The 18,451-nt window shown below is 44.5% G+C and overlaps 1 protein-coding gene across 19 annotated transcripts in view; it reads left to right on the top strand.

Annotated features, from left to right (window-relative positions):
• RARB (retinoic acid receptor beta) overlaps positions 1-18,451 on the top strand; it is a 1,070,304-nt gene that overhangs the window by 880,413 nt on the left and 171,440 nt on the right. The window contains exon 1 of one of the 19 annotated variants that reach the window (XM_079921509.1): positions 4,682-4,809. The exons of 17 other annotated variants lie outside the window; for them this stretch is intronic. Coding sequence is in view for 1 of the 2 variants with exons in the window: in XM_079921508.1 (XP_079777634.1) it covers positions 5,347-5,503 (157 nt within the window). In the remaining variant the exon portion in view is untranslated. Of the gene's footprint in view, positions 1-4,681; positions 4,810-4,989; positions 5,504-18,451 lie in introns of those variants that run through there. One more of the 19 variants, XM_079921508.1, reaches the window with a different exon arrangement.

The raw sequence follows: 18,451 nt of genomic DNA, 5'->3' as shown, positions 1-18,451 counted from the left end.
TGTTATTTGTTGTCTTTTTGATGATAGCCATTCTGAGAGGTGTGAGGTGATACTGTGATTTCGCTTTGCATGTCTGTAATAATTGAGGACCTTTACATGTGCCCGTTTGCCATCTGTATGCCTTCTTTGGAAAAATATGTCTATTCAGGTCTTCCGCCCATTGCTTAATGGGTTGTGGGGTTTTTTGTTTTTTTTTTAATTGAGCTATTTATTGCTGTTTTTTAATGAGATAGTTCTGTATGTACTATTTATTACTAAATAGAAAAATGTCGCAGAACAGTATGCATTATTTGATTACATTTGTATAAAAGCAACAAAGAATCCCCCCAGAAGATACAGGGATATATGCCCAGCACCTGGCACAGGGCTCGGCATTTGAGGAGTGAACACATGGAGAGTTTACACATTACTTTTTCACTTTTAATCTCCTGGACTCTGAGTGTTTATGAACATGCACTACTTTTTTTAAAATCTAAATTAAAACGGGGGGAAAAATAAACAAGAGGAAATAGCCACAGGTAGGCCTCCCGGCTCCCGCATACGAGCCGGTGCCAGCAGAGGTGGCCGGGGGGCTGAGGACCCACTGGAGCCCGTTGCTAGCACTGTGGGGATCGGGGGGGGGGGGGTCGAAGGGGGCAGGAGTTTGGTCTCCAGGTGGGACCGGCAGGAAACCCGGGGGCAGGAGCCACGCACAGCAAACGCGGGGAAGTGCCCAGGAGGCCACTCGGGTCTGGAAAGGGAGTGGGGCAGTGGCCCTGTCCTGGGGACATTGTCCGCAAGTAACGGGTGGGAAGACTTCGTCCAGGAAACTGGGAAAAGCAGGAAGCTACAGAAGAAGGAGCCAAGGGAAGGAAGGACGCAGCGGCCAGCCCTGGAGGTGGAGAGACGTTTCTGAGGAAGAACACGTTTCCTGGGCTCTGAGAAGACCCGGTGTCTGCGGGGACGCGGGCTCACGTCTGGGGTGCAGCCTGCTGTCTGTGGGCCTGAGAATCACGGACACCACCAGTCCCGGCCTCGGAGCCGGTGTTCAGACGGACGGCCCAGGGCACTTTCTGCTGTTGATCAGTGTTAGGACTTCCCCTGCGCCCAACGCGGGAGGCGGCTGAGCCAGGGGGTGCAGAAGCCCCCGGAACAGCTCAGCACTTGCCCTGTGCCGGCTACACACCCCTGCCCGGGCTGCCCTGCTGAAACCCACGCTCCCCTCAGTGCTGCCATTTGCTTTTTCCACAGAAGTGTGGCAAGAGGGGTTTACATAAGACTAAGGGTAAAACAAACAAAAAAGTAAAAGTAAATAAATAAAAACAAAACCATGTAAGAGACAGGTGTGTCTTCTTAAAATACGATCCGTGTCCGCCGCTCTCCGCCCCACCTCCATGTGGCCAGCACTTTGCATGACTTGTGCCTGGGGTGGATGTCAGCGCCTGTGAGAATCTTTTTATTTAGACATCACGAGGCATGTGACCAGTTTTGAACACAGCCGGCTGCAGTGCTGGTGCACAGAGACGCCTGCTCTTTCTTCAGCAAACTCTCCAGTTCAAACATGTCTGCAGAGCATGATTCATGGTGTTTCTTTCTGGATTGTCCAGTGGGTAATTGCTGTACAGAAACCAGAGAAACAGATGTAGACCCTGAACCCTGGCTATAAATTTTTGTTTTATGATTATGGGTTTCAAATGTGCTGTGTCACACTGACAAATACACAGTTACTCTGAAACAAAATGAATTTGGGGCTCAAACTTTTGCTTGTTTGTTTGTTTGTGGTTGGAAATACTTTTATTAGAGTTCCTTTTATCATTGATCGAGCATAAAGAAAACAGGGGCAGTGACACATATCAGAATGTTATTTTATGCCTTACCAAGAGGATATTTGGGAAACGGTTCTTCCCGAATGTTTCATTAATGTTTAAAATAGGTGTCGATAATTTAAACTTCATTATCCACAAATTAACTCGGCCATTTTTCACCTTCTACCTGTTCGTTAATCTTTATGGTGCACGGATATGTATTAAGGAACTGGGGCTTATTTGTGTATTTTTCCCTTATCTTTTTTTAAGATGAAGAAGGTAGAAGAAGAATCAAGTTTTCAAGAAGTATAAGAATTAGATTTACTGACGAAGAAATAAGAAACGTGTGGCTAAATTTGGGGGCTGCTTTCTAAGTGAACGCTTGGATTAAATAATAACCGTAATAGTTGCTATCCACGTAATCGATCCATGATGAGAAATGATGAACTGACTAGTGAATACTGTCGCACCGTAAAACACCCATAATGTTCCACTCACAAGGATTTAAGCCCTGATCCTTCATTTCAAGGCTCAAGTTTATTTCTCTACAGTTAAGAGAACTGTGTTCCTAGGTGAATAGAAATGTAAAATTTTCTTGTGCAAAGAAAGAAAACACCGCTCTCTGAACCCCTACCACACAAAGACACTCACACACACACACACACACACACACACACCTCTGTTATTGTTTGTGTGCCGTGACAGAGTATTGAGGAAGGAAATTTGGGAGCCGTTGTCTCCCTTAAGAACTGAGAGTAAACAGAATTTGGGGGACCCCATCTGCATGTTCACTTCCTTGTGACCAGTGCACCCTACCCTTTGGAAAGATGCTGAGTGAGCAGGTGAGTGCCACGGTAACCCGTACACACACACCTGGCCACGGTGCCATGTTTCTCATCTCTTAGTTCCTCCTGCTGTGCTTTAAATATAGCTCCCTCCTCTCCCTCCTCAAAGAACTTTTCACCCACCTCCATGATCCTGTACAAAACGAGCCCAGTTTCCAAGGCACTCTGAGGACCTCAAATAAGCATTTGGAGCTGTAAGTCCCATGGACCATGCAGCAATTGGCAATGTGGTGCTTTATGTATCTTTACAACTATCTTAATGACAGAGTGTTAAATGTTTTGTAAATTCCTCTGTGCTCCTTGTTTAAAATGTGTGTTTTCTTTGTAGTTAAAGGATTTCTTATAATAAAGCTCTGTTGCAAAATGATGACCATATAAAAGAGAGAGCGAGCGAGAGTAACACATAGTTTCAGCAAAAGCTTACCCCTTTATCGCCCTGGACTTTGCAATCGCAAGAACTGAGCTTGCTGGGCTGAAAATTGTTTGCCTACACCTTCCTGAAAGAGTCTTTGCCTTGGTAAGTGTGTGCCATGCATACTTTTCCTGTTACACATGAGTGCCACTCAGCAGCTCTGCTAGCCCAGCAGCACGGGGTGAGCGCCCGACAGGCTTTTAGAAGGCTTGGATGCCAGGGCACATACCAGCCCATTCACAGAAAGGAGACTGCAGCGTGCCCTTCCCTGTGAGGGGCAAGGAAGCCGTCCCCCCCTGCCCGCCCACTCGCCCTCCCTGCTTTGTGGGAGAATTATTAGTCAGCGGTGGAGGGGCAGTGGTAGACTTAATGTGTTTTAATCCCTCCCCCGGAGCTTCCTTTCTTTGATGTACCTTGCATCCTTTAAGCAAGTGGTGCAAAATGGCTGCAGGGTGGATTGGCTCTCCCGTTCACAGCTTTCTGCCTGGGTTGATTTGTAAACTCTGCATCTGTCCTTCTCAGGGATGGCTGAAAAGCTTCAGTGTGAGAGGTACCCCAAAATTAGTCCCTTTTCCTTAAAATTACTGTCTTCTAATAAATAGCCAAGTTTGAGCAGGGGCTAGTATGGGTGAAAAGTGGCCCTTGGAAATACAGAACTTTCACACTTTAACCAGTTCTCAAATCTGTGTTTAGTTATGTGGGGGTGGGGTGGGGTGGGGATGTGATGACAGGGCTCAGCCGCGCTCGTCCGCAACAGAAAAGTTATTTCCACGTTGGGCTGGGATTCCAGGGAGCTGGGTTCTAGCCATGATTCTGAGCTGTGGGACCTCAAGCAGCTCTCAGCCTCCCTGGGCTTGTTTCCCCAGTTAAAAAGAAGAGGATGAGTCACAGCTAACTGGTCTAGGGTGTGTGCTGAGTGCCATGCAAGCACTGTTTCTTTTTGTCCTCACAGCAATCCGTTGAGGTGGCCAGTAGCATGCTCCCATTTTTCAGATGAGGAAACTGAGGCTTGGGGAGGTTAGGTACTTGTCCCAGATCCCATAGCTGCTCAGTGGGTTGGAATCTAGTTCAGTTTTGACTTCCACATCCACATTGTTGACCATTGTATTATATTATGAGGTCCTGCGTATCTGTGTGATTGTCTGTGTGTGTCTGGGGGAACTAGCGATAATTCTCGACTCCTTCGTAGGCTGTGTGTAGACTTGGGAGAATTTTAAGAAGTAAATGAATCCAGAAAGCTGGAATTTTTTTTTTTCTACTCCCGAGCCAACGCAGTCCCTTCGGCCTGCAAGAGGGACAGACAGAAAAAGACTATCAAATGGGAAGTTTCTGGACCCCAGGCTTCCCCAGGGGCGGCTCTTCTCCGTGCTCCGGTTTAGGGCTTGCTGTGCTTTTGCAGGAGTGGAAAAACACACGTTACAAGGCATTTAACAGACAGACAGGCGCACGGAGGAATGTAAAGGCTGGGCCGGGGGCGGGCGACGGGGGCGCGCGGCCGAGCGAAGCCCCGCGCACTGGGGCGCAAAGGGCGGGAGCTGGCGAGCGGCGTCCCGGCCCCGCGCGCTCCTCCCGGCGGCTCCGGACCGCGCGCACTCCTCCTCCGTGTGGCTCCGGGCGCCCCGGGCCCCGCGCGCTCGGAGCGGAGACGCGGGGCGGGAGGTGCGCGCGCCCGGGCCGCGGGCCGCCCGCGCGGCGGGGCTGCTGGGAGTGCTCGGCTCTGTGAGAATCCTGGGAGCTGGTGATGTCAGACTCGCTGGGTCATTTGAAGGTTAGCAGCCCGGGAAGGGTTCACCGAAAGTTCACTCGCATATATTAGGCAATTCAATCTTTCATTCTGTGTGACAGAAGTAGTAGGAAGTGAGCTGTTCAGAGGCAGGAGGGTCTATTCTTTGCCAAAGGGGGGACCAGAGTCCCCGCGCGAGCCGCCTGAGGACGGGGATGCCGAGGACGCGCGCGAGCCGGGCAGGGCTGGTCTGGGCACCGTCCGGGTAGGATCCGCACCGCATTCCGAAGGCTTTTTGCAGGCGTCTGCCTAGAAGGAGAACTTGGGCTCTTTCTGGGAACCCCCCGCCCCGGCTGGATTGGCCGAGCAAGCCTGGAAAATGGTAAATGATCATTTGGATCAATTACAGGCTTTTAGCTGGCTTGTCTGTCATAATTCATGATTCGAGGCTGGGAAAAAGACCAACAGCCTACGTGCCAAAAAGGGGGCAGAGTTTGATGGAGTTGGGTGGACTTTTCTATGCCATTTGCCTCCACACCTAGAGGATAAGCACTTTTGCAGACATTCGGTGCAGGGGAGATCATGTTTGACTGTATGGATGTCCTGTCAGTGAGTCCTGGGCAAATGCTGGATTTCTACACTGCGAGCCCGTCTTCCTGCATGCTCCAGGAGAAAGCTCTCAAAGCATGCTTCAGTGGATTGACCCAAACCGAATGGCGGCAGCGGCACACTGCGCAATGTAGGTTTATTTTTTCCCTTCTTCTACCAAGAAAAAAATAGGAATTGTCTCGCTTGCATGCAATGAAGACATTGGAAACAAATTGCACTGGTAGCCAGACAAAGGATTTAATGATTTAATGCTGAAAGGGTGTGCTGTGCTGGTGTGCATATTGATTCCCTCTGCTGAAAATTTCCTGTTAGATGTTTTCTTCCCAAACAACCCCTGCCGACCCCTGCTTCTCTCCTTACCGACCCTACAGTCCCTTGAAAACAGTTTTAGAAAATGTGCGTGGAGGGGGGAAAAAGTAGAGTGACCACAGGACTTTGAAACATTCTTCAAGTGAGGCAATTTGACAACGTTGGTACAGTTTTTACTAAGATATATGCAGAGGGGAATTTAACTTTGCTGTTCTTTGGATTAGCTACTAGCTACATGTATATCCCCCCCCCCCTTGTGTGTTTTAACAGTCCAAAGTAATTAAAATATGACATCTTCCTTGCAAGGAATTTAGCCTAATTAAGGTTGCTGCTGCTCCCGAAGTTCATAAATGACCAGTTAAAGCTGCCGCCGCCAATGTTTTCCTTGCGGAGGAAAGGCAATATTTCTTAGCATTGACCCTGCTGCCACCCTTCCGAGTCACTTTGTTGCTCTAAGAAGTTGCTGTTTTGCTAGAAAACTACTGGCAATGAACACCCCTTGGGCTGAGCCATCCATTATTTCCATATCTTGCAGTTCAGCCGGGAACCTGGACGTCGGTTAAAGGAAAGGAAACATAAGTGGGGTAGCTCAGTTTTTTAAAAAAATATTGACTATTTGGTTATCTGATTCTGAGAGGGTGCCGAGGCACGCACTGGTCAACAGTAGCCTGGCTGCAGGCTTGAGAAATGGCCAGCAGTCCCAGAAAATCCCACCTTCGGGTGGCTGTAGTGGGAGCCTGCTGGACGCATCGCTGCCCTGACAGTGATTTAGATAAATGGCTCAGCTATCTATCAAAATGTTTTTAGTACTCTATTTGACAATTCATTGGAGCATTAGCCTGAAAATGACATTTTAAATCTTTGTTTTCAAAGAGGTCAAAGTTTAACTGGAAGAAATTGAGTTTTCCTAATAACGTGATGGCTTATCTAAAGAGAGGCAAGAAAAAGGAGAGAGAGGGGACAATGACAAGATTTTAAATCGTCCTCTTCTCAAACTTTTTCTTAAGAATAAAGACTTGCTTCAGGGGTCCAGGAAATCAACAGGTTTGTAGCTGAAAAGTCAATAACCATCTGATGCCAACAGTCTAGCTGTCTTAGTATTTCGTAGAGCCATAACCAGGGTAAAAAGAATATCATTTTCAGATTAAGTATTTCGTAGAGCCATAACCACGGTAAAAAGAATATCATTTTCAGATTAAGTATTTCGTAGAGCCATAACCACGGTAAAAAGAATATCATTTTCAGAAGGCGTCCTCATTTTCAGCTGCTCCTCAAATGCTTTCTTTCCTGCTGCCTATTTTCTTTCTGGAGAGCTCAAAGAAACTGTTAGAAAATAATTTTCCAACCCACTAACAGATCTTTTAGACCCTACCCTCCTCCTCTCTGTAGCAATTAAAACAGTATGAACAGTTTCATTTGGAATCTCAGGGAACTAGGGCTCCCTCAAACTTTTTCTTGTGAGAGAAAGTTTTAATGAAACGTTTTTTAACAAAGGAAAAAAGAATGCTCAGGACCCTGGCGTCAAGCTATTAGACCTAGTAGAGGTTTTACAAGTAGACATTCTTCCTTTTGTAATTAACTCTCCAAAAGTGCCTATTAAGTTGCAGGAGTTTGGGGGGGAACTTTGTTTGTTCTTGAACAAGTTAAACAAGGGATTTGCCTTATCTGGGGAGAGGCTAGTGGTGAATGTGTCATTCACCTAGGGCCAGCTGATAAGCAAGAAGTGTTGATAACAGCAAAGTTCAGCTAATCAAAGAAGCTTGCATTAGACAAAGTAAATAAAGGCAAATGACAAAGGGATTTCAGAAATTTCAGTGTCTTATTTTTGTAAGCAGGGCAATTAGTGCTCACTGTGGTCAATTTCACAAGGGTTTGGATTCCCACCCCCGGACTCCAGGTTAAATGAATAGAGTGTAAATATGGCTCAGGCCCCTGGAGTCGCACAAACGGCTTTAGGACAGGTCAGTTTAGTTGTTCAAGTGGTTTAAGTTTTTAAGCATAAATAAAAGTTCTGACACAGCTCTGCCACGCGGTGTTTGGCTCAGGGTGGCACAGCCAGTTAGGGCTTTTGAAGTTAAAGCATATTAGGGCCCTGTTTGTATAAGTACAAACATAAAAACCACAACCTTTTCCATTTTACTCAATGACTGTTTTGACAAGAAGCAGATCTGTTTGTGCTCTTAACACAGAGGAAACAGTGGGCCAGAAGGGAAAAAATAGTACTAAATTCTAACCAAAACTGTTTTCTGCTTCGAGATCCTACTTATTTTTTTGTGGCGTGTGTGTGTCTCTCTGTGTGTGTAGGAATTGGAGTAAACCCTTTGAATGTACAACACACCAGAAGCATTCTTTGAAGGGTGTTAGAATATTCTCTTTATTTTCCCTTTTAATTTTAAGACAGAAAAATGATATGCCAACCAGCTGTCGGTTGAAGTAGGGCCTGTGAATTGCCTCTAAAAATTCGAAGTCAGGAGTAGCGAGTTACTAAGGGAACATGGTGTAAATAATATGATTTAAGACGGCCCCTGGAGGTGTCAGAGTCACTAAGTCTCTGTTCAGGTGCCTCGTGGATTACCTTGGGTTTAGGCTGCTCCAGATGTTTTCAGCATTAATTGCTCAGTGAGCATAAGATAAAGCCTAATATTTGTGGTCTAAATATAGTAGTTGCTTTTGGTGAAATCATGAGTGTGACAACTTCTTGGCCCTTTTCCCTGTCTTCACCCTGCTGGTAACACATCAAAAGAAAAAAGGAAAAACAGATTTTCTTTTCTAACGAGAAATAATCTGTTTTTAAAAACAAACAGTATCGATGTTATGATTTAGGAAGGAAAGACGTCTCCTTTCCAAAGCACTGGGACCTGAATTTTAAGTATTAAACAGTATCTAAATCCTCTCCTAGTGAGATATAAATTGGGGTCAAAGTGGCAAAATCAAAGATACCCTCTGAAAGAGAGACTAAATAAAGGCTGACAGCCACCGTATGAACTGAATGGGGTTTTGAATAAATATTTCAGTGAAAAGGCTCAATTGTTTTTCTAAAGTAGGACATAATTTTCTGCTTCTCGGCCACATGACAGTGGTAACTAACACCATCAGAAAGAAGAAAAGAAAAGGGAATTCTACTTAAATCTCAGGGAGTGCAGGACAGGGCCGTTTGAAAACAAGTGGAAGATTCACAAAGTTTTCCTTCCCCATAGGAAAAAATAATTACTAAAATTTTTTCTGTATCCAGGTAACTCGGCACTTTGGGTAGGGAAGCACTGATGTGCAACTTACAAGAAAAAACGCAGAAGTTTACATTTTATCACCAGAAAAGGATAGACTGCCCCCAAAATAGATCAGAATGCTAGGAGTGGTAGTCATGTGTCCCTTAAGCTTAGGCTGTGGACTAGATGTGGAAACTCTTGGTAGCATTTGATTTCCCAGCCCAAATGCAAAGCCCTCGCATCGGAACTAGGCCTTTCTTCTCTTAGTAGATAAATGACCAGCAGCGCAATTTCTGATAGGTTCGCTGACCTGAACCAGAAGTTTTCTTCTCATTTTTGGAAGCCTGGCTCTGACCATATATAACCAGTCGGTATTGTCACGAACTTTGCTTTAAAGCACACAAGAAAGTTCTTCTGGATATCAGGTGCTTATAATTTCCCTTCAACATGTTAAGCCCCAGAGATGGCTAAAAAATGAAAGAAAACCTTACCGTTTTCTCCTTTCTACTCTTGTGAAATGTAATGCATAGATAATCTCAGAAGGGAAATACGTGATAAATGATGAAGATCATAAATTCTGCTGTCAAGGAATTTAGAAGCTTTAAAATCGAAAAAAATGTTTTTAAAGGCTGGGAATTTTTTAACTAGAAAGTTACTGTCTGCGAGGTAGATGAAGATGTAAAACCAAGTTGCAAAATAGAAAACTCTTCGAGTCGAACAGGACTTATGAAACAGCGAATGCACTGTTCCATTTTAGAACATCTTAAAAAGAATCTTCTATAGAGTTTGAGTTACATGTAAGTGCCAATAAATTTCTCCCTAAATGACATTTTTATACTTTAAATGTTCTAATATAAATTCAGTTAACTATCAATTAACTAGACTATTTCGGAAATGGGCGTGTTTTGATGAAGGTTAATCAGAAAAATCTGGGCTAAAAACCTTTCCAAAAGATACTAATGTAGAATCTTGCCTTTCAAGTTACAGGGTAGTTATAGGCAATCATACATTTCAGATTTTCTAGAATAACCCACTTTCAACTATACTGCCACAACTCCCACATAAGCCATTGAAATATGCCAGATATTTCAATATTATGACATCTCCTAGGGTTGCCCCTTGCACCCAGGAGTGGCACAGGAAGCCTTTGTTTGGACTTGCTGGTCAGTCTAACTGGAGCACTCACAGCTTAATTTTTCTGTTATGACTGAAGATCACCTTGTGCTTCTTGGTCATTCTTCTGAACACGAATTCCTTTTGTGGCAAAATGTAGATCTGTAAATAGGAGGCGTCCCTTGCAATATGGATTTAAGTATTATGACCGGGGCTCTGATGCCAGCGTGTGTGTGCGCGCGCGTGTGTGTGTGTGTGTGTGTGTGTGTATTGGGAGTGGGGGAGGGGTGGAATTATACGTTGAATCACTGTGAACAAATCTGTATCAGTTCTTGGCCAGCTTCTTCATAAAAAGTTGGAGTTGGAGGTGATGGAGAGAGGAGAGTTAACTCCAGTTTCAGATTTATCAGTATCCGGTCTGTAAGTGGCTTGGCCCAAGCACCTCTTGTTAAATAGGAGATGAGATAACCTGCCCATCTGTAAGATCTAATAACACAATCTAATCACTCAATATGTCGCCCTGAATGCTCTTCTTTTCCTTCCCGCCTCCTTGCTTCATCACTAAGAGGCATGATTCCCGTCCCATCCCAGCCCCTAAACCCCTTCCGATGAATAAAAAATAAAGTTGCAAAAGTTCTCTCCACCTAGGCAGCCGTAGAGGGTGAGCCTGCAAGTGTTCTATTATTTATCTGGAGCTTTCAGAGCTTCTTAGTTGGGAATTCAGACAGGCAATGGAACCGCTGACTTGCTTTTTCTCTGGCCTTGCAGGATGGGGAGCTGAAAGGGGGGCCATTCCGTAAGATAAGACTCCTGGTCCCCAGCACGATAAGGCAGGATAACAGGAACTGACGTCAGGAGGTGACCCAGCCTTGCTGAGCGTTTCCTCTCTCAGAGCACAGGCTCCCCGGCAGCTGATGAAGCGAGCTGCGACGGGGCGGGGGAGCTGATTTTAACAAGGCTGATCGTGGGTGACGATGTCCCTCATTCCCAAAAGGAAATTTCTCTAAACGGAACAAAGACTGACCTGGGTGTGGCTTTAATAAAAGCAGATTCTGAGATTATAATTGCAATTTTAGGTTGTCATGTACTAGATCCTTGTTTCGCAGCTGTCAACAGTTTCCCTCTGATGTCTCGGAAGACAGTCTATCCGGCACTCAAATATCATCCCCCGTGAACCCTGCTGACTCTCCACACAGAACCAGATGGGCGGAATTCACATTGTCAGAGTTAATCCCTGGGACTCCTGTTTACTTTTCTAAACACCGCGTTCCCATCCCATTGGCATCATCTGACAGCAGGTGAAAGCCACTGCATTTGCCACCAGCCCTGACACCGCCTGGCAGTTTTTCCTTTCCTCTTTCCTTCTTCCTTTTCTCTTAAACTCAGATTAAAAAAATTTTTTTTTTACTATTTTTTCTTGCCTTTACGAGTGTCACCAATTTGAGGTCTGGAGAAGGAGAAATCCTAATGAAAGGGTCCTATTTTATTTTTTCAAGTTCATGGCTTCACAGTGTACTCTTAAAGATTGCTCTTTGTTTTGTTTTTTTTTTAAGTTTGAGTATTGAATAAGGAGTTATTCTCCTGATTCTACTCACATATAGTGAAATGTTTTTGTTGTTGATATTAATCAATTACTCTTCGCCACTGATTAAATGTTATCAAATCAGGAAAAAAAATAGCTAAATTCAAAATACTGTGGTAGAAATGATGCAGATAAGACCAGATAAGATGAGTGTATCAGCTAACCTGAAAACGAAGCTTTGGATCACATTTACCCTAATACTTCCCTAATTTTCAGAGCAAACGAAGACCTCAGTAATAAATACCTCTTCTCAAAAATACGAAAGCTTTGGGGGCTATGGTACCTTTGTCTTACCATCAGAGTTCATGATTATAAAAAGGCTGATGAGCTGAAGGCTGTTTCAGCTTCAAAAGATGTTTTAGGGTCTGGCCTATTGGAACCCTTGGGGGTATAATTAACTAAAATGGAAATGGAGGCAAGCGAAATTTAGTTCCTGATGTTTTAATTTAGCTCAGTACTGCCATGTGTTGTTGAAGAGAATTCTTAAAGGCAAACATAATTATTTCATTATGGTCCTCAGAATGCTTTCATTGGCTTTAATGACAAGAAGCTGTGTAAAAAGGCATCCATTTTAATTAGTCCTTATATTTACATCAGATAAATAACAAATAATTGATGAAAAACAAGTCTTTGGGATGGATGATTTCACATAGTGCGATGGTTACAGTTTAATGATGAAACATTTCTCTGTTGCTTTGCATTTTAATTATCCAGACATTACAGTAGTGGTGCTGTGGAGCTAAAATACCGTTGTTGCCATTTTATTACCAAAAAATCACGATTATTGCCTGTGAATCGGAAGTGGGAAAAGGTAGCTAGAAGCGTATCTCAGAGGAAGTAAATTCCCAGTCCCATTAATTTTACTGTTTGTTAGCATTCATTTTGATCACTTTTATCTTTTACCCTTCATCTTTCTGGATTAAGACAGTCAGGGGTTTCACGTGCGTTTTTATGATCACATCTCCTAAATACCGTTCTTTCTGTCTTGCTGGCTGTGTTGAAGACTTGCCTGAAAGTACGTTGCCAAGTGTGTCCTGGAAACTCAGAGAGCCTTCTCCCACGTGATGGGCACACTTTACCTTTGATCTTATATGAAAACCCACTTCACATGATTCATCTGTTTTGGTGTACGGAACACTAATTGTTATTATTGATTTTAAATTCCGTGACCATTACAAGTAACCCGGATGACTGGCAGATAAAGGGTAATAATCCATGGAGTTCTGGAACTGTTTCATGTTTGTCTGGAGTACTTTATGTGATCAATATTAACTGCCCCATTGAAACTAACTGCTGTATCAAATAACAGTCAATCAAATGAATGTGCTTAGAGATTATTTATTGAAAGCTTTAATTGTTCACTGGGGCCCTGCTTATCAGAGGAAACAATAGGAACTAGAGACAGGATGAACGGGTTTGGATTCGCTGCGAAAGCCGGAGGATGCAGATGAAGGCCGTCTCTCTGCTTCCTGGGCCAGAGTTTCCAGAATCCCGTGTTGGGTTTCTAGCGGCACAAGTCCTAAATGGCCTTACAGAGGTTATCCTGCCACCTGTGCAAGGAGAGCGCTCTAGAGAGGTAGGGGTAGTGAGTTCCTTGCCCTCAGCCCAGAGGCTGTGGAGTTGTCACTCTGAGAGTTTTACGGCGGCCTCTCTGCCCGCTCACGCACGTGCATTACCCTGCGAGCATCTCTCCATCTGTGGTCCTCGCGCTGCCCATGGGCTGAGAAATAGCCTGTCTTGACACGGGATCGCTGTCTACAGCCATGGCATGGGACATTGCAGGATTTGTAATATAATAGCTAACGTAAATGAGGATTCTACTCTGCCCTGAAAACACACAGAGGTCCCCGAGCAGAGCTGCTCTGGTTTCAGCGTGACACTGTGGCTTGCATGCCTTCACTAACAGAGACCATGTCTGTCGAGTTGGCATCTCTTTCCTCTGTGAAATGGTTCCTCTGACTGTGGCGCATCACCCGGGGGACCATCCTTCCTATTTGTCACAGTGGGACAGCACTGTGGTCCTGATGCAGTGGCATCCATTTGGAACAAATAATTGGCTTTTACACCTGAGCGTTGTCACCTTCCAGGTGGTCACGGTACACTTTGCCCAGAGATGCTGTCAGGGGCCAGTACATTTCGATTACTCACTGATGGATTCCATCTTGCAGAGTGCTGTTCAACAAATGGCCCTTGGAGGGTTTCCCTGGTGGCGCACTGGTTGAGAGTCCGCCTGCCGATGCAGGGGACACGGGTTCGTGCCCCGGTCCGGGAGGATCCCACATGCCGCGGAGTGGCTGGGCCCGTGAGCCATGGCCGCTGAGCCTGCGCGTCTGGAGCCTGTACTCCGCAACGGGAGAGGCCACAGGGGGGAGAGGCCCACATACCGAAACAAACAAACAAACAACAAATGGCTCTTGGATGTCTGCTGTGTGCCAGGCTCCCTGATGTGTTCAGGGGTTGGCAGGAGCAGGGGGACGGGACAGACACACCAAGACGAAGCCCATGTGGTCCCTGCTCCCTGGACTCACAGTGTACGGGAGACGCTTGTATACACGTCACTGTGACACAGCCCCCTGTAACACAAACACAGTCTCCTTAGGACTTTGAACCTGAGTTTGATTCCAGAAAAAACGAAAACCCACTGAGAACCAGAGCTGGTGCATAAGTGGAGGATTACGTAGGTTCCGCATTTTTGTCATACGGAGCAGGAAAGAAGTTTTTCTGGGGGTAGCTGCAGAGATCCATTCTAAGTGCGGTTTACGATGCGGAGTTTTAAACTATGCAGTGGAATAAGTGCATACCTTCTGAACTTGCTTCTTGAAGACTCATATGGATGTTTCGAGTGTCTGTTAAACAATGTTCTTTGGGGGTTAGGTCTATTAGATGATATTTTTTTAAAAATCAGTTTAAGATTTTATTGGAGTATAGTTGATTTACAGTGTTGTGTTGGTTTCAGGTGTACAGCAAAGTGATTCAGTTATACATATACACATATCCATTCTTTTTCAAATTCTTTTCCCGTATAGGTTGTTACAGAATATTGAATAGAGTTCCATGTGCTATACAGTAGGTCCTTGCTGGTTACATATTTTATACAGTAGTGTGCATATGTTAGTCCCAAGCTCCTAATTTATCCCTCCCCACCACGTTTTCCCTTTGGTAACCATAAGTTTGTTTTTGAAATCTGTGAGTCTGTTTCTGATTTGTAAATAAGTTCATTTATGTCATTTTTTTAAAACTCAGATTCCACATACAAGTGATATCGTATGGTATTTGTCTTTCTCTTTCTGACTTAACTTCACTTAGTATGATAATCTCTAGGTCCATCCATGTTGCTGCATTATTTCTTTTTTATGGCTGAGTAATATTCCATTGTGTATATATGTACCACATCTTCTTTATCCATTTGTTTGTTGATGGACATTTAGGTTGCTTCCATGTCTTGCCTGTTGTATCACTTCTTTCTTTATGATTGTTTTTGCGACATCTTGCTGTGTAACAAGCTGCCCCCAAACTTGGTGGCCTAACAATTTATTATCTCATTATTCTGTGGGTGGACTGGGCTCAGCTGGGCAGATCTTCTGCTCCACATGATGTCAGGTGAGGCTACAGCTCCCAGGGCTAAAATGGGCTGGAAGTCTGTCACTGCTGGCGCCCAGGGCTGGCCGTGGATGTTGGTTGGTAGCAGAGAGCTCAGCCGGGCTGTCACCTGAGGTAGCTGCGTGTGCTGGCGTGCGGTCACTGTCACCACCTGCTGTTGGGGGAGCGGCATGGGCCAGCTCGCCTTCAATACGGCTACCTGTCCATGGGGAGGGACCAAAAACACGCAGCAGTCATCACAACCATTCCCTAGAACACGAAATAAATGATTGTCTTCTGTAGAGACCAACTTAAAGAGCTGTGGTGGGGTGTTTAGTTTGCTTTCTGGGATGGTTAAATTTTTAACAAGATTCTACTCTAATGACTGTACCTACATCATTATCACAAGCAATCCTGTGAGGCAGGTACGATTTGCCTCTTTTTACGGAAAAGGACCTTGAGGCTCAGAGAAGGTGAGTTTGACAGCAGTTTGACCCTGTCCCCTGACAGCCGAGTGAAGACTTCCTGGAAGATATTTATGCCCCAGTAATACCAAGAAGGGACCATGGAGTGCTTTGGTTTTGGGAAAAGGTGGAAAAGAGAGAGAGGGGTGAAGAACTGTCCCACAGAATTTCCTCTGATGACATTATTTCTCTCATAGAAGCCACAGCCTTTTAAATTGTGGAAGAAACCAGGAGGCTATTTACTCTTGTTTTCCATCCTGTTTGTTGTTAGTGTCTGCGCTGGCCTGGTCCCTCTTGTGTTTGCCGAGGAATTGCAGGGAGGTGAGAGATGGGAAAGAAGGTTTTCTTGTTCTTCTGGTTCACTCAGAACTCTCGTCTGGAGATGGGCACCAGTGGTGGTACCTCCTAGTCAGCCAGCACTATCGCGTCTTCCATTACTGGAAAAACAGGAAGAAGAAAAATTTAAAAAAAGAAAAGTTTCCAGGAGACACTGAAACATTGATATTTTGGTACTTGCCACGTAGTTTGTTTAGAGGGTCCCAAACCTATGAAAACTGACTATTTTAGCCTCTCACATAATGCTCTTAGTCCAGTGGTTCCAAACACAGTTTGCTCTTCATATCCACAGGTTCCACATCTGCGGATTTGACCAATCTCAGATGGAAAATATTCAGAAAAAAAATTCCAGAAAGTTCCAAAAAGCAAAACTTGAATTTGCTGCACAGCTGGCAACTACTTACACAGTATTTACATTGTATCTGCAACTATTTACATAGCGCCTACATTGTATTATGCATTGTAAGTCACCTAGAGATGATTTAACCTATATGGTGGATGTGTAGGTTACATGCAAATAGTACGCCGTTTTATATAAGGGACTTGAGCGTCCAGAGATTTTGTTGTCCATGGGGGTCCTGAAACCAATGCCCCAAAGATATTAAGGGGTGACTGCTACTTTTAGTGCAATATATTGTTCTGTACTTGGGATTTTTACATACCGTGTTCTACCTGTTTCTTGTTTGAAATCTAGTTGTTGAATTATAGATTTTGAGGAGACAGGTGGGCTAACTGAAGTGACTGTCTGCGGGTCATGTAGTGGGCTCTAGGTGGGTGCTCCATGCATTCCTGTGTGTACAGCGTGGTACAGTGGAGCTGGCACTCTTCGTGCGCTGCCTTTGCTGTTACCTCAGTGGTTTTCATCTGTACCATTGGTCCATAATACTTACCTTGCAAGCTTACCATAGACTTAAATAAGAGAGTTTCTTTAAAGTACCTGAGACTTAATACTCAGTAAATAATCTTCTCCCAATACTTTACTATGAAAAGGTTGAAAGAACTTTACAGGGAACCCTTGGATACTTACTACCATATTGACCATTAAAGTTACCAGGTTTGTTTTCTGTGTTTCTTCTCATTTCTCCTTTTTAGTGTGTGTTGTTTCATTTTGTTTTATTGGTTGGGTTCCCTTACTAACCTGGGAAGTCTTTTGAGGTCAGATACGGTGTCCTTTACCTCTGTCTTCCCAATATGGTCGTATGGTATTAGTACAGCTAGTAAATACCTGGTCAGGACTCAGTTAGTCATGGTTGAGTCAATGGATATAGGCGTTCAAGCACACCACCCCTTAAGGCCCCAGATACCGGCACTCTACAGTAGAACTCCTGCAAGGACGGGGACCATCTGTAATTCTGTGTTGTCCGGTACGGTGATGGCTGGTCATGTGGACCTATTGAGCACCTGAAATGTGGCCAGTATGTCTGAGGAACTGAATTTTTTATTCTATTTAATTCTAGTTCATTTAACTTTCACTAGCCACATGTGGCTAGTGACTACTGCGTTGAACAACACAGCTCTGTATACTCAGCTATTAATATTTTTTCAATATTTGTGCATTCTCTTTATTTCCCTTTTCCTTTAGCCTCTATTATTCTCTCCTACTGCTGTTCAGGAGCTCTAATTATCTCTTTATGTAGACGGTAAATAGACTGCAGGAGAATGTAAACAGAATACTGGAGGGTAGTGATTTCAGTCATTGTTTAACTTGTTTTCCTTCTGGGTGGAACCCTTTTTCCTGGGGCTTGCCAAATACTTAGCACTTATTTTGCTAACACTTATTTTGCAGAGCTCAACCAGGATTTTCCCAGAATCCCAGTGGGCTGGACTTGAGGTCTGTTTCTTGCAGCAGTCCTATTGTGGGAGAATACAAATTCTAGTCCTGTGCGCCACACCTGCATGGTTTTCAAATGGATATAGAGTATCTTCCAACCTTTTCCAGCGACTTTCAACTCTACTTAAACATTTTAAACTGCAGGGAGGCAGAGAGGAACGGACCACACTCTGTGGAAGCCTCAGTGTGTGTTCTAGAAAATGCCACGCTTTCTCTCCCCCGAGCACCTTCTGCTCGTATATGTGTGCTCTGCTTAGTAACCCAGTGCCGGGCGCACAGTAGGGGCTCAGGAGATATCTGAGTATAGTTCAGTGAACATGAACTTGAAATTCAGAACATCTCAAGTGGTCTCTGCTTTTGCTTATTTGTATATTTGGGGGTCACTCAAAACACCTGAAGTAAACTGGAGGGAGTGGTTAGAACTTGGGAGGCCCACGTTGGCCGTGATGGCAAGCCCTTACAAACGTGTCAGCTGAAAAATTGCCCTGAAAATACGAGAACGTGGTATTTCCTCGGGCTTCTGGCACTCGCTCTGATATCCTTGGAATAGAATCTCTGATGGTACTTCCCGTTCACATTGCCACTCCTCCCTTCCTTCTTTTTCTTGTCTATCCCTAGAAATGAGGTGAAGAAATTAAATAGGAATAGGACCAAATTA

This window comes from Stenella coeruleoalba, assembly GCF_951394435.1.
Source record: "Stenella coeruleoalba genome assembly, chromosome: 5".
Lineage (NCBI taxonomy): Eukaryota > Metazoa > Chordata > Mammalia > Artiodactyla > Delphinidae > Stenella > Stenella coeruleoalba.
This window is presented reverse-complemented; position numbering and strand designations above follow the sequence as displayed.